Raw genomic sequence first — 16,556 nt, 5'->3', positions numbered from 1 at the left:
GGCGGACCTACCGCAGTCATGCCTGCGGCAGCTCCACCGGAGCCTTTCCAGCAGCGGACCGTCCACTGGCATGACTGCGGTAGGTCCACCGGACCCGCAGGGGGTGGCGAAATGGCCGTCTACCTAGGGCATCAGAAATCCTGGCGCCGCTCCTGGTAATAGCAAAGCAAAAACTAAAAAGGCATCAGGCCAGAGTGTGGGGGAAGGGAAAGGAGAAGGAAAGTGAAGCTAGGTGTGTGTTACTTTTGCATGCTCAGATCCATCTAAGGGACTGTTCTGAATGTTAGTAGAAAAATCCTTATTTTTTCTAAGAAATTAGTTTAGAAATCACCACATTTAAAGTGTCTCTACCAGAAAACTGAACTTAAAAAAAAAAAAAGCGCGTCCCTTCTGAAGTTAAATATGTTAGGTCTGTCAAATGTTTACAATGTTTTTTTTTTTTCCCCTTGGGGGTAGAGGGGTTTGTTGGTTAATAATTATGAAATATTGTATAGTGGATTGATCGTTGTACCTGGTTCCTGACAATCCAGATAACACATACCAGTATCCAGCAATGCTGAATATGAATTCTGGAAACAAGGATGCACATAGAGAAGAGGGATAGACCTAGGTGGTAGATGATGGGTATTGGCATTAGAAAGGTATCCTAGTGGCTGGGAATGGATGCAGGGGTATCCTGTGAAAGAGACGAAGGAGCTAGCAATTATATGGGAAGGACTAATACTAGGGGCAGGAAGGAGCCTTGGAGAGCCAGGCCATGCTCAGCATAGCTGCTGCAGTGTGGTAGGGTCTATTTTAAGTACCAAATATCTGGACTGATTTTTGGAATCAGATTTGTACACATATGAATGTGACAAAAAAGGCCCGATTCATGCACAAATTGGTTCTTAACCGGGTGTTCGTCAGATAACTGATCAACAGAACTGGGCCTCAGCCATAAAATTCAGATCCTGGTGCTAACCCACGTCCACGCCCCCTCCAAGCTGTGAGGGAAGAGGGTTCAGGGTTCTGCTTTGGGCCCATCACTACCAATTAACTAATAGTATCGAGGGAGAGGGAGGGTCTGTGTGAGGCAGTCTCAATGATAGGAAAAATTAAATTCCTATTTTCCAGTTTTTGGAAGCTGACTTCCCCACATTTGCTCTCCTTTGTCTTCTGTGTGGCTGTTACTAATAAAGCTAAGTGATCTATAGTTGCCTTCTAGTCTCATGGGTATTGTAAGTAGCTTAATTATTTACAGAAATTTTCTAAGAGGGAGAGAACAGAAAAGAAAAATGAGAAGAAGACAAGAACTAAGTTGTCTCTCTTGTCATTGTAATGAAAAAAGCAAATGTATCTCAAATAGTCATTACTTGAATGTAGAGATCACCGATTGTCACTAGTCAAATCTGATGTCCAAGCACTGGGCTCCAGCACTTTATGACGATAGAACAAATGCACAATGGACTGTTGTTGCTGCATATACCCTGTAGAAAATGGGACTTTTTTCAGTCAGTGCTGAAGCAACATTTCACACAGTTTGCAGCTTTATTCTTCATTCTGACCATTACATAACAAATCAAACTGCAAGCTAGTTTAGAGTTGAGCTGGTTAGGAAGGGAGGAAAGGAACAATAAAACACATCGGGGAAAGGTGGTTTTGCCAGAGGAAGGATAGTCTTACAGTTAGGGCCCTGGACTAGGACTTGAGAATAGTATTACTGACTACAGCATAGACCACCTGCTTGTGGTGGGCAAATCACTTGAATCTCTTTGTATCCCATCTATAAAATGGAGCTAATGCTTCCTTTCTCTACAGGGGTATTGTGAAGAGAAATTCATTAGCATATAAGTGGTGCTGAGGGAATACGGTGATGAGTGCTATAGAAAAGCCTATACGTAAATACATTTTTCCCCTGTGAACTCTGTAAGTTATATGGATACACTGATGGTTGTGATGCAGACAGTCAAAAGATTCAACAGATGGTTCAGATTCAATCACAAAGACATGCAAAAAGAATTACTCTTTCACTCGTAATATCTAATCCTGTTAGCTCAGCGTGGAAGCATGTTGGCAGGAACTTGTGCTGCCAGTGCCCATGATGTTTTGGTTCTCTGGATAAATCAAGAACTTAATTCTTTGTGGCTGTCAGCCTAACCCCCTTGCACGACTTCCTCACTTTTCAAAACAATGTAGCTTATGTGAGTTTTTAAAATTGTATACAACTTCCTTTGATTCACTTAGTTGGGGCCAAATTCTACTCCCTACCAGATGTCGTAAAGAACCCTTGATTGTTAAAACCAATGGTACAAGCTGTGCAGTAAGATACTATTCAGCGTGAGTCAGTGTATTGGCATTTGGCCCTTTGTGTCTCATGTACCCTTGAAATTCAATAAACAGTTTCTTGTTTTTTTTTAAAAAAAAATCTATAATGCTTTTTTCATGCTCTTTCTTGCAGAGTTCCAAAGTGCTCGCAAAAAAGGAACTTTCTTACGTGCCTATCATTGGTTGGATGTGGTATTTCCTAGAGATAGTCTTCTGCAAGCGTAAATGGGAGGAAGATCGGAAAACTGTCATGCAGAGCTTGCTCAATCTCCGGGATTACCCTGAAAAATTTTGGGTAAGTGATGACAAGGGAGTGGAGTTTAGGGCACTGTTGTTTCTCGAGAGACAGAGAACATAAATGCAACAGCCCTTCACTGGCTCAATGCTGTGAATTTGGTGTAGTGTTTCATGAACTTCCCAGAAAAGTCAGAGACCAATGAGAAGAATTTGAATTTCCAGGGTAGTACCTTTCTTCCACTAACCCTCTATCAAAGACAGAACAATGGGAATGCCAAGGCAACAAATAGGGATACAAATTGTATAGGTGGCAAGTTAGAGGTCTATGGAAAAGTTGAGTGTGTATGACAATGTACCAAATGTGTATTTTTAACTTCCCCTCTTGTGTCCTTCTTTTCATTTTCATGTTCCTACTCACTCCCACTCTCCATTTCTTCTACTTTAATCCCATCACTCTTGAGGCCCATGTGGCAGTCACTGGGTCAAACTCAGCCCTGATGTAGGTGAATTAACTCAGTTGTGTCTAGTCAACCAAAGTGACATTAGAAAAATCAGGGAGCTAAATCTGAAAAGAACTGGACTTCCTGCCTCTGCACCAAGAAAGTGTTAACTTTCCAAAATCCCCATCCCTTTTCACTGGGCTGGGAAGTCTCTCTCACGCCCACCCCTTGTTTTTAATCTGCCAGGGGGTGCTCGCCCTCCCACCAAGCCTCACCCACACTATGCCCCTGCCCAGTTCTGACACCTCCCCAGAGCAAGCTACGCCCTCACTCCCCTGCTCAGCACTTCCAGATGCCATGAAACAGCTGATCCGTGGCAGGCCGGAGGCGCTGATTGGTCGGGCCTGCCAGCATGTGAGGGGTGCTGGGGTGAGGTGCTGATGTGGGGGCTGCCCGTGAGTGCTCGGTACCCACCTTTTTTTTTCCTGTGGGTGCTTCAGCCCCAGAGCACCTATAAAGTTGGCACCTATGAAATGACAGACTGGGAATGGAAAAGGTGGTGTTGACTTTTTTTTTTTCTTTATCCAGTACTTGGGAAAACTCCCAAGCTTGGTGAGTTGGTGATGGCAAGAGGAGAGAGATGAACTCATATAGTGAAATCTGTTAACCAACCACAAACATTGATTGCTTAACAGAGATGCTTTTCTGATGAAGATACAGACCTGAACTTCTGAAGACATGAGCCCCCTCAACTTCTTTTGAAGTTGATGAGTATTGAAGGCAATTAGGACCTTGCAGAACTGAGCCAGTTGTTTTGGGGATGTGTTGTATATCTCCAGCCAGGTGGTCGCCTAATTGTATCAGCTTCTATTTTCTTTTGTACAGTTTCCACTGTATTCTTAGGCATCTTTTTAAAGGTCAGATAATTTGTTATAAACTTAGACTGCTCAGCACTAATTAGCTCACTCATCCTTTGTTGTCTGATATCCCCTTCATTTACTCTAGGCCTTTTATAGATGGTGTTTATGTAATTGTCATACAGCTGGTATTAATTCAGGATGAAGTGGAATTTTAATTTGCATTCCTGGTGGTGGTCCCATGTCCGCACAGATAGCAATAGCACCATGGGTACAGAATGGAAACTGGTTAGACCTGCTGAAAGGATTTTCTCATCACTTTCTGAATGCTTCATTTGCATATTTAACAAGATATGTATACTCCACAAGTATGGTGCATTGGGGGGCTAGAACAGATGATCCATCTCTAATTTCTGTGGGACAAATCCTGGCCCTGTGTTACTAGCAGAGTTAGTCAAATGCCACAAAATGTTTCCTTTAATTAAAAAATAAGCTCACTTTGGCAATGCTCAGCCCCTTTTGTGTTCACTTTCCATTAACCTTCCAGCAATTAATTTGTTCTCATGCATGTGCTGATGGGGAAATAAATTTTAAGCTTTCATATCTGAATAATTTCACCAGAAATAGTATATTTTATATAGGATGGGACATTGGTTAGTGGCACTGCATTTATGGGTCTATAGTTTTCTGTCCTAACCACACTTGTAGACAAAACGTAATTGGACCATCAGCTGGGAATCATAGTACTCTAGAGCTGGAAGGCAGCTCAAGACAGGTACCGATTTCCACAGTTCTTGGGGGAGGAGGGGGGTGCTCAACCCCCACTCCACCATCACTTTCCCAAAACTCCTGCTCTGCCCCTTCCCACCCTGCCTCTCCCTTCCTTGTTCCATCCCCACCCGCCTGTGCCTCCTGCATGCTGCTGAACAGCTGATCACAGTGGATGGGAGGTACTTGGAGGGAGGGGGAGGTGCCTATCTGCAGGGCTGCCAGTGGGTGCTGAGCACCCACTGTTTTTTTTTCCCATGGGTGCTCCAGGACTTGACGTATTCCACAATCACCCTAGGTTAGGTAACCTTCCAGTGCTAAATTATCCTTTTAGTTAGAAAGTTTTTCCAAATATCAACCCTGTTTATCTCTTGCTGTAAAGTAAGCTGCTTGTTTCTTGTCCTACCCTTGGTGGAGACCCACAACTGTTGATCACCATTCTCTTCTTTTTTTTTTTTTTTTTTAAATAACAATATTTTATGTATTTGAAGTCTGTTACCATGTCTCCCTTCAGCCTTCTCGCCTCTAGGCTAAACATGCCAATTCTTTCAACCTTTCCTTCTGGGTCATGTTTTCTAAATCTTTTATCATTTTTGTTGCTCTCCTCTGGACTCTTGCTAATTCGTTCACGTCTTTAAGTGTGGGAGCCTGAAACTAGACACAATACTCCGAGGCCTCACCAGTGCTGTGTTAAGTGGAACAATTATCTTCTCTATCTTGCATACAATAGTCCTGTGAAGGGTGTAGTCAGATTCTTGGGATACAATAGGAGGATAGGCTCCCCTAAAGACTTGCCAGAACCCTGTCTGCCTATTTTAGGTATTTTATATGACCCTAATTACTGCAGTATCTGTACATCTCACAATCTTTAATGTACTTATCCTTGCAACACCCCTGTAAAGTAGGGAAGTGCTGTTATCTCCTTTTTACAGATAGTTTCTCTCCATCTCATTTCTCTAAATGACAGTCATACAGGCAGTCCGTAGCAGAGCAGGGACTTGAACCCAGCTCTCCCAAGGCTGGTGCCCTAACCGCTGGATGGCATATACTTCCTCTCTAGCACCAAGGCAATTTAAGAGCCAGGATTTGTCCACATCCATCACCACTAGGAAACATGCATTTACATGTAATTATTTGTGCTATAGTTGAGGGGCTCCACAGGGCCATGTTGCAGGTTAATACATCTCCTCTCCTCTATGGAAATTAAAATAGCTGATCTTTGTTACATCACTGGGAGCAGTTTGTGTCATGACTATGTTCAGGTATCAAACCCTCAGGTTGTTTGGTTTATATGGATGGAATGTGAATGCGATTATTCCCAAAAAAGCTATTTCCTCCTCAGCTTTGTAGCTGTCCGTGCTATTGAACTTTTAAAAGGTGGAAGAAAATGACATCCTGGTAGAAAATAAGTGGTGATGGTGTCACATTAGCCAGGGTACAGTCTGGATTGTTGAGCAGCTGTGTCCTCTTAATTCTCTAGTCTGAGGTGCCTTTTAAACTGCTGTGCTGTCAGAACATCCCCTCCTGGCCTGTTCTCACAGCCTTCAGCATGCAAATTCACCCCCAGCTAAATACACGAGCCCTCTGACCAGTCACTCATGAATTACATACAGGGCAACACCTGCACATTCTTAGTCCCAGCCTTGTTCCCCCATAAATGTGTGTCTTGTACTGTCTAGCACACTACTGAGCAATGTAAGCTCATAGACAGTCCATCATTTCAGCAAAGGAAAATGACCTATGTACTAGCAGTGTTATCCCAAATGGAGGTACCCTCCCACTTTAATCCAAACACACTAGTTAAGATAAAACAACAAGATACGTTTATTAACTACAGAAATAGATTTTACGTGAATACAAATGATGAGGCATAAAAGACAGGAATGGTTACAACAGACAATAAGAGTAAAATGCAAGCTAATATCTTAAGCTAAGTGAATTTAAAAGCAAAGATTTTATCTCACCATATGTCTGTGCCTCTTCCTGCTTAGTTCAGCTCTTTGAGAGTCATGAAGTGAAATGAAAGCCTTTGTCGTCTGTGTCTGTCTGTCTCTCTCTCTCTCTCTCTCTCTCTCATATACCACCCTCCCCTCTTTGAGAATTACCCCCTACTGGGGTGCAGGCAACAAGTAGTCTTTTGCGGATGTGAGGATTGGACTATCTCTGTGACGAAATGTAAATTTCTCGTCTGCACCTTCCCGTTACTGAAGAGTGGCTCCTTAAGCTGGTGATAGCTCTTTAACACTTGGCTGGGGCCAGTGAGTTTTTTGTCTCTGAAAAACTGGTTTGTGGGTGTTATGCAGAATTATAACATACTTGAGTAACAATCATACAGTAGAATCTTATAACCTCTTATATAGTGTTGCCACATATACTTTACCAGGACAATAATGTTCAGCAGGTTGATGTTTCAAATGACACCTCACAAGGCAAACTTTGTACATAATTTATCATAGTCTTGGTGAACATCATAATATAGACTATCACAGGTCGGTCCCTTCTTTAAATATTTACTCGGAATGGGCCTGAGAGGTCAGCCATGAAATATGGATTGAGATCTGGATTTGAACTCTCCCATAGTTGAGGGAAGTTGGAATCTGAAGTTCTGGTTTGGACCTGTCTCTAATACATCCCCTTTGAGATGATAACACGTACACTACTCAGTCAGAACAGAAGTCCTAGTGCACTGCCTTGGTGCTCCTCAAGGTAACCAGCCTTCGTGTTATCACTGGAGAACTTCTTTTTTTTTTTTTTGTCTGTTGTGGTGATATAAGAAAGGGAGTGGTTTTATTGAAAAACACTTGCATTTCTTGCTCAAAATTCTGCAGCCCACAGCAGTCTGAGCAGTAATACCAGACAAAAGAGCGATCAGAAGGAAAGTAAGGTTTTTCAAGTTTTTTGTTTCCTTTCACCCACTTCATTCCCAAAATACAGCTAACAAGAAGGAAGGTTTAAAGAAACCCAAACTAGTGAATGTTTGATTTGTGATCAATGTGTGAGCTGGTTTTCTAACTATAGCCCTGTCTTGCTTTCAGTTCTTGATACACTGTGAGGGCACGAGATTCACAGAGCAGAAGCACCAAATCAGCATGCAGGTTGCTGAAGCCAAAGGCTTGCCTAAACTCAAGTATCATCTGCTGCCCCGGACAAAGGGATTTGCTGTCACCGTGCAAAGTTTGAGAAATGTAGGTAAGGAAAGTCACACAGAGCAAATTCTAAACGATCATTTCAGTCTCCTGCTGTCATCCTGCCTTGTTCTTTTTCCTCTAGAATGTATGTCTGTAAAATTAAACTAAAATTCCCGTTGATCTATATTTCTACTAGCTCTCAAAGACTAAGGGATTAGGACTGTACCACAAAATTCAGAGGCAGTTCTGCTAACTTGTTTTTGCTTACTCTGGACTGGTAATCACCAGTTAATGGCCCTGTGCTAAGGGCATAGCTTCAAAAGGTTGGGCAGGAAACCCACTTCATGCTTATTGTCCCCAAAGGCCATGCTTGTCTGGCACACTTAAATATAATTGTTTGAACTATTTACACTTCCAAGTCTCACATCTGTCTCATCTCCCCTTTAGACAAATGGACATTAACAAGGGTGGCTGTCCAGCCACACCACAGGGACCCCACTGACTTATTTCCTGGACAGAACATTAGTGACCAAATTTGCATTTTCTTTAACCTGAAGCATTTCCATATCATAATCTTGAGACACCAGGCTCCATTTTAGCAACTAGGCATTCATCTTTTCATTTGATGCAAGCAGGTGAGTGATCAGTATACAGTGTGAAATATCATCTGAAAAGATAGGGCTGCAATTTGCTGAGGGTCTGCACTGTTGCCACATGTTCTTTTTCAGTTATCACATAGTTTTTCTCTCAGGGAAGCAGTTTCTTGCTCAGATGCACAGTGAAGTGTGTCTCCCCCTTTTCATCACTTTGCATCGGCACAGCCCTAAGCCCCGTGCCACAGGTGTTTCTAAAACACATAAATGTGTCAAAGACTGGGCTTACCAGAACCGAGTCTGTACTCAGGGCTTTCTTCAGTTCACAGAAGGCCTGTTGGCAGTGTTCAGATCCTGGTTCACCCTTTTTACATAGATGAGTGATAGGGCAGTCAGGGTACTAAAGTGAAGGATGAACCTCCTGTAATATCTTGACATCCCAATACAGGATTGTACCTTTTCTTCCTTGTGTTAGGAGTGGGACGATGCTTAATGGCTTCCACTCTTGCAGGTTCTGGTTTTATGCAGCTCATCCCCACTCTGGCTGAGATTCCACTTCTGCCATTCCAGCCTTGAATTTCTCCATCTTTACAGTCAGGCCTGCTGTGTGAATGCTGTGAAGCATGCTCCTTACGTGGGTCGCATTCTCTTCCAGTGTATGGTTGAAGATGCAAATATCTATATGTGCCAGGGCAAACTCCCCCATCCCATATAGTGATTCATCTACCAGCTCTATAAGGTAGCTAGAGCCCCCTTGAGGTCAAAAGGTAGGACCAGGATCTCAGAACCCAATTGGGGTGGTAAATGCTGATTTAAACCTAGCATCTGAGACCAATGACCCCTGCCAGTAACTTATACTGAGGTCAGTTGTGGTCAGGAATTGGAGGCCCCTCCCAACTTGCACAGGATCTCATCTGTTCTAGGCAGGGGGTATATATCAGATGTTGTGATACTGAGCTTTCTGTAATCCCCACAGACTGACCCAGGCTTCTTAGGTACCAGTACATTGGGGGATTCCCATGGACTATTTGATCATTGGATCATCCCTAACTCCAGCATGTTAGCAATTTCTCTCTCCAGACTTTGGGCTGTTTTCACAGTAAGCTTGAAGGTGAACTTTTAATTGGACAGCAGGCAAAATGTGTGTAGGCTTATTGGAAAATTCCTGGTGAGAAACCTGCAGCTTTGCTCTGATCTCGGCTTGCTACGTGGGGGTTAAGTAATTGGAGAAGGATAAGGAGTCCCAGGGAGGGACTGTCCCCTGTTTCTGCTACCAGATCTATGTGGAGAACCTCTTCTTTCCCCTCCCAGTGTCCCAGGGCCAGATTCTCTCTGCTGTAATATTGTTTTGTCATGTTCACACATACTCGATGTCAATGGGAGTGATTTAGATAGCTCAGCCACACAGTTTACCTCATTGAGGCCTGGTCTACACTACGCATTTAAACCGATTTTAGCAGTGTTAAACCGATTTAACACTGCACCCGTCCACACAACGAGGCCCTTTATATCGATATAAAGGGCCCTTTAAACTGGTTTCTGTACTCCTTCCCAACAAGAAGAGTAGCGCTGAAATCGGTATTATCATATCAGATTAGGGTTAGTGTGGCCGCAAATCGACAGTATTGGCCTCCAGGCGGTATCCCACAGTGCACCATTGTGACTGCTTTGGACAGCAATCTGAACTCGGATGCAGTGGCCAGGTAGACGGGAAAAGCCCTGCGAACTTTTGAATTTCATTTAGTCATTCCCTTTTTGTCTTTGGCCCCGGCCGACCTCAGCCAGGGGCACCATAACAGCAGCAACAGTACAGACGATCTGATAACGGTCTCTGCTATCCTGCAAAGGCAAATGAATGCTGCTGTGTAGCACTGCGGTACCCAGTTTGTGTAGCAACTCCAGTAGATTATTACGTGAACGTTGGGGAGGGGGGAGCTGAACAGGCTCCATGGTTACCATTGCTATGGGCATCTGCCAGGGCGATCCAGGGAAAAAGGCGCGAAATGATGTCTGCCATTGCTTTGAGGGAGAGGAATGAGGTGGTGAATTTACCAGAATCACTCGTGACGCTGTTTTTGCACATCATGCATTGGGTCTCAACCCAGAATTCCAATGGGCCGGGGAGACGTGGGAAACATGATGGGATATGCTCCCCCAGCAATGCAACGCTCCAGAAATCGACGCTAGCCTCGACCATGGACAACACACCACGCATTAATAGTGCTTCGTGTGGCCGAAATCCCTCCACTTTTATACAATCTGTTTTACAAAACCGGTTTATGTAAAATCGGAATATCCGTAGTGTAGAAATCCTGAGATGTGATTTCAACCCGTCCCTTCCAGGCAGCTTGGAATTTATTCCTGTGCACTGAAATGGCACCATAATTTGGTCCCGTATCATGCCCAAGCATATGCAGTGTGATATTTCAGACTTTGTCTGTCCTGAGTTTAGCTAGATTTCCTGGGTGAACACCATGGGTTCAATGAGTGGTTTCCCAAAAAGCCAACACATACTTCGCCATGGACTCCTGTTGGGGAGGCCATACTTCCCACTCTTCTCTCATTAGGGCCAGGGGCTTTGTACTCTCACTATACAGAGAGCAGTTCAAAAGGGGGAGGATCTTGTGGATTTCTGGGAACTCCCAACAGGCAAACGCACTAAAGTAAACATTTAACCTAGTCACTGGGGTGTGGATCCACAAACATTTTCAGCTTTTAAGGGTTTCTTTAATCTTTCAAACAGCCTGTTCATTGGGAGGTAGGAAGGTGATCAGAAGTGTTGAATCCCACATCTCATAGCCCTTTCATGTAGGACAGACATAAAATTTGCCCTGATCGTCGAAACCTCATGAGGAAACCCTACGGCTACATATTCTTAGCAAGGCATCAGGCATTTTGTCTGCCTCTACAGAGGACAGAGCTACTGCTTCTGGATAGCAGGAAAGTGTAAAACTACTACTATCAGATATATTATTTTTCTCCATCTGGGTGACTTTTGACGTTATGCAAGGGGCCCCAATGTCCACAACAACCCTCTGAAAGGGTTCCTCTGTTGGAATGGGAACTAGGACAGCCTTACCCTTGTCCTGGCCTTCGTTACCCTCTGGCACGGATCATAGGACTTGCAGTATTTTGCACTGCCTCAGAAATCCCAGGCCAGCAGAAATTCTGGAGTAAGCACTTTTAGTGTTCTGTATTCCCAGTGCCCTGAGAAAGTATATCATGGGCTAGACGAGTAGCCTAAATCAGTACTTTTTCAGTACCACCAATTGTCTCCGTATTCCCCTGGCTCAACTTCTGTAGGTAGCAGCTGACCAGAGAACCTTTCCAGGTTGATCTTTCTGTCAGAGGCTGCCAGGGGAGGTCAGCTGCAAACGAGGCTTTTTTGGGAGAGTAGTCAATTGTTACGTTGGAATCCATAGCAGGAGTTGAGAGACTCGACTCAACCTGGTCACTGGAACCCACTTTCCCTCCCTCTGAAGTCAGTTCATCAGCTGGATTCAGCTCATCCCCAGGGCATGTTTAGGTTGCCAGGGAGCAGCTCAGAGCTGCTCTCTGCCTATCAGCGTGCAGCCAGGGTCAGAGCAAGGGCTGCTGGCTTTCTGTTTACACTCTGAGTAACCACACATTGGCCTTGGGCCGGATTCTAGTCATTCCTCAGCAAGATCTCGGTCAGTAGCTGGGAGTGCACCCCAACATCCTAAGGCCCCTGACTTGGATGGGGCCCATTATTCCCTGAATGTTCATGATACTCTATTCAGGGATGTTCTTGAGGGGTTCACCACCTCTGGGTGGCCAGAGTCACATTGGGCTCCGTTGTATACTCAACTGCTAGGCCTTTTCCCCATCCAACTCCAATGTGAAACTTTTGATTCCCTTTGGGTCTGAAATCAGGTTTACTGACTGTCAGGGCTGGATCTGGGTGTTTCTGTTGTTAGGGTCCCTGCACAGGCCCACTGTAGCGCTATCACTAGCCCTGGTCTCTCCAGCACTGGACAGTGTAACATCTTATGACTTTTTTTGCTACAGTAAAAAGCTTTTCAGATCTCCATGTTCCTTTGTGGTCCGTATAGGGTTTGGGCTGTCATAAGTAGATAGGTAAGGGTTAAAATTTCTTTTCCTTGTAAAGGGTGAACAGGAGGGGGAACCAACACCTGACCAGAGGACCAATCAGAGACCTGGATTTTTTTAAGAGTCTGGAGGGAACTGGAAATCGAGGGGCTTTTTGTTTTCCTCGGCTGTGAGGTAAAAGCTTTCTTTCTAACTCCATCTTCTTTCAAATATTCTACTATCAAGTGTGAGTACAAAGGAAAAAAGTATAGGCGTTATGTACTTTGGTTTGTAATACATGTGTGTGAGATTTTGCTGGACTGGTTTAATTGGGCTATCTTTTAATCAGACCTGTTTATTTCTATTTTCTTATAAGCCACATCCTGTATTGAATTTCTTAATGGCAGTGTTTAGTATAGTGTAAGTTCTTTCTTTTTTTATATAAAGTTTTCTTTTTAAAATGTGGGAGTTTTTTATCCTAGTGAGGCAAAGGAGAGAAATTCTTGTCCGGAGCTCTGTCTACCTCTGTGTGACAGGCTAGGGGGGGGAGCCCAGGCTCTGTGGTTACTTTCCTATTGTCCAGGGCGGGAACAATACGGGAAAAGTTACAAGGGAATAGAGATAAGATTAGTTCTGTTCCTGTGTTGGGGCTGTCTCTTTGGAGAAGAGGAGGCAGGTTTCTCGGTATTGTGATGTAAAGAGATTGCATCAATTCCTCAGGTTGCTCAGAGTGGAACGAACTGAGAGAGAGGGGGAAGGGAGGGGAGATAATTCGCTTACGGTAAGACTCATGACTTCTGGAGTCTTGGGGGTCTTTCCAGGGGAAGTTGGGAGGCCAGAGAGGGTCCCGAAGGAAATTTGGGGAACCGGGCTGATGAGGAGCCAGAATCCTATCTGGTAGCAGCGAAGATAAGATCCAAGCTGGTACAAGCTTGGGGGATCATAGTAAGCACCAGATTTTGGACGCTAAGGTCCGATTTGGACAGACGTTTACCACATGGAGCAGGCGGTTATGGGAATACGTCCAGAAGCCAGGATATATATTTTTCTTTCCCAGCTAGGGATTAGCAGTGAAAGGGGTTAGTTTTAAAGTGCTGAGAGAGAAACTTTTTTCCTGCCTGCTTTTGGCAGTTTGCATTTTAACACAGAGTCATTAAGAGGGCCATTAAGGGTCGTTGGTTAAACATAGCACTCCCTTTGAGAGTGGAATCCCAGCCCGCTACACAAGTAATACAGTGGGGTTTTTTTTTTGGTTAATTTAACATATCAAAAAAAGGTAGCAAGAAAGGAGTTGATAGGCAGATTTCAAGGGACAGAAAGCCAGCAATTCAGGCACACAAACACCAGAGGGCACTCACACAGACAGAACCATGAGGTCCAAAAGATGAGCTGAAAAACAGACAGGAGCCCAGGCAAAAAGCCATAGACAACGACAATAAACTAGGAGACAGTGGAAACTAATTTAAGGCCGAACAAGACCCCGGGAGCAGCTCACAGAAGAGATCAGAAGCCCAAAAGGCAGATCACGAAAGACACTTCAAGAAAGAGCGCTTGGCTCCAAATAAAACAAAAATGATGAGAGTGGCCTACCAAAGAAACAACAAGAAGAAGAGGGCTCCTACTGACGACAATGGAAAAACACAGAAAGAAGTGAAGAGGGCGAAAAACAGAGAAAGCATGAACTGGAGATAGCGCAGGCTAGGCAAAATGCTCCAGCCATCCTACTTCTGGCGCCAGTTGTTGTTCAACGCACAGGAAATTTCCCACTACAAGGCAGTGATGACACGGAGACTTCTTAGAATTTTAAAGGGCCTGTATTGGGTACAGATCCACAGACCCAGTACATTGCTAGAGGGCTGAGGTCACACCTCAATGGACCTTCGCAGACGTGGCGGCTGAAATGCCAGGACCGAGACTGGACGATTATAAACTGTTTCAAGCCATGGCCAGATCCAGAAATGGGGATAACCTCGGATCACGCCCGTCGGCTGTCAGAAACCAAAGTGGAAACCACATGGGTCATTTCCCAAACACACTACGTGGGAGCATTGGGATGCCTGGATAGCAGGTCCCAGGCTCAAACCTCTTGACAACTGCGCCACCTCATGCAATATGGAGCAGTTCTGGATGTGTTCCGAGGACATAACACGGTACATCCTAGATGAGAACCCAACTATCCCCGAGGCGGGGAGAGTTGGAGCCAAATGGTTGGAGGTGGCAGAAAGCAAGAAAGTACGTAAAGGGGGAACCCTAGGGCCACACCGACAAAACCCTCACCCGAGGGCAACCGACAATAAACCCTACACCCGAGGGCAACCCAAAACCCCACCTACAACCAAGGGAAGCCACAGACACTCACTATCCTTCCACCTCACCGAGTCTTCAAGTACTTACTTCACCACCAGTGAACGTTATGGAAAGTGCTATAAGTGTAATGAAACGGGACATATCAAAGCCAACTGCCCAAAGGCCAACATGCCCAACGAACCCCACCCGGTGCAAGTCATTACACCACCATCACTCCCAAGTTCCCAGGCCCAGATACCTCTCCAATCCCCTTGGATGAAGGGAAATTTTGAGAGTGGGCGGAAAGAAGGTTACCGGGTGGAGAGACACGGGGCACAAGTGTCAGCCTCCACCAATCCTTTGTCGATCCCAAACTCATTCAACCCAAGGGCCAAAGTGAATCATTTACCCCTTCATGTCACAGCTGTGTCTTGCCTACAGCTGAACTGCTGTCCAGTACAAAGGCTGGTCAGGACTGTGGACTTTTTCAGTCTATACAATTATCCCATCCCATGCTACTGGGGGAGACTTGGCCAATCAAGTGAAGTGGGCCAAGAGAGTAGGATGGTTACCACAGCCAAACCAAGCGAGCTTCCAGACCATTCCTGTTCCTGAGCGTTCCACAGAGAACCTGTCTGTTACAGAGACCCAGACCGAGTAGTGGACCCGGATCCATGTCAACGGCTGAACCGCCACAGCACCTCCAGTCCCAGGCCCGGAACTGGACAGCAACCAGCACCGCTAGGCCTTTTCCCCATCCAACTCAATGTGAACTTTTTGATTCCCCTTTTGGGTGCTGAAATCAGGTTACTGACTGTCGGGCTGCTCTGGTTTCTGTTGTTAGGGTCACTGCCACGGACCCACTGGTAGGCTTCACTAGCCCCTGGTCTCTCTAGCACTGGACAGATGTAACATCTGTATGACTTTTTTTGTTACAGTAAAGCTTCTTCAGATCTCCATGTTCCTATTGTGGGGTCCGATTAGGTTTGCTCCCCCCACAGGTCTGGATTTAACCATTCCCTTTCCAATTCAGCTGTGCCACTGTCCCTTGAATATTTTTATCAAACTTGGGCCACCAGCTATCTGCTATATGCCCACTTCCTGGCTATAGTTCGTCTCTTGTCCTGTCCGTTAACATGATTTTAGGTCAGAGGGGCAGAGTTTGTAGATTCTTCTAACCCATTAATTGTAGGCCTCTTCTTCCTGGGAACTACCAACTAGTTCCCCATTTTCTTACAAAACCCTAATTGGTTTGATATCTCAGCTTAGGTCAGATCTCTTTCTTCTGAACTCCTCAAAACTGTCAGCTTACATTCAGGGTTCACCAAAAGCTTGTTTACATCACCCATAATCTTTTTACAGTGACACCAGAGTTATGAACTGACACTCAACCACCACACCTCATTTGGAACTGGAAGTGCACAACTAGCAAGCAGCAGAGACCAACGCGCTCGCCCCCGCCCCAAAAGACAGGCAATCTACAGTACTGTACTGTGTGTTAACTTAAACTACTTTTAAAAAAAAAAGAGAGCGCATATTTTTTCTGCATAGTTTCAAACGATATATTAGGTCAAATGTTAGCTGAAATTTATGAAAGACAATTCAGAGTTAATAACAACTGTCCTTCCTGAGGGTATGTTTGTAATTCGGGTTCTACTGCAGTCTCTGCTTTCCATATCGGTGAAATGTTGCAGGGACTTAATCCTTGGACTATGTTGGAGCCAGGGTACCAGACCATATGTCTGCCTGCTTCTCCAGTTCAATTTGCAGCCCCATACAATTCACATATCCCATCTTTCAAGGTGTGTAGAACACCATCTATGGCATACCCTCCCAAAGCAAGAAATAGTGGTGATCTAACACTACCCACTGGGCAGGCACCTGAGGTCTGGC

At 44.8% G+C, this 16,556-nt stretch overlaps 1 protein-coding gene across 3 annotated transcripts in view; it reads left to right on the top strand.

Annotated features, from left to right (window-relative positions):
- The window catches only part of AGPAT4 (1-acylglycerol-3-phosphate O-acyltransferase 4), a 139,606-nt gene that overhangs the window by 84,084 nt on the left and 38,966 nt on the right, over positions 1-16,556 (top strand). For 2 of the 3 annotated variants that reach the window (XM_032793204.2, XM_032793206.2), the window contains exons 4-5: positions 2,438-2,599; positions 7,642-7,795. In XM_032793204.2, coding sequence (XP_032649095.1) covers positions 2,438-2,599; positions 7,642-7,795 — 316 coding nt within the window. The remainder of the gene's footprint in view (positions 1-2,437; positions 2,600-7,641; positions 7,796-16,556) is intronic. The other variant, XM_032793207.2, reaches the window with a different exon arrangement.

Source organism: Chelonoidis abingdonii, chromosome 3 (assembly GCF_003597395.2).
Source record: "Chelonoidis abingdonii isolate Lonesome George chromosome 3, CheloAbing_2.0, whole genome shotgun sequence".
Taxonomy (NCBI): Eukaryota; Metazoa; Chordata; order Testudines; family Testudinidae; genus Chelonoidis; species Chelonoidis abingdonii.
Note: the sequence above shows the minus strand (reverse complement) of the source record. Positions and strands in the feature narration are given on the sequence as shown.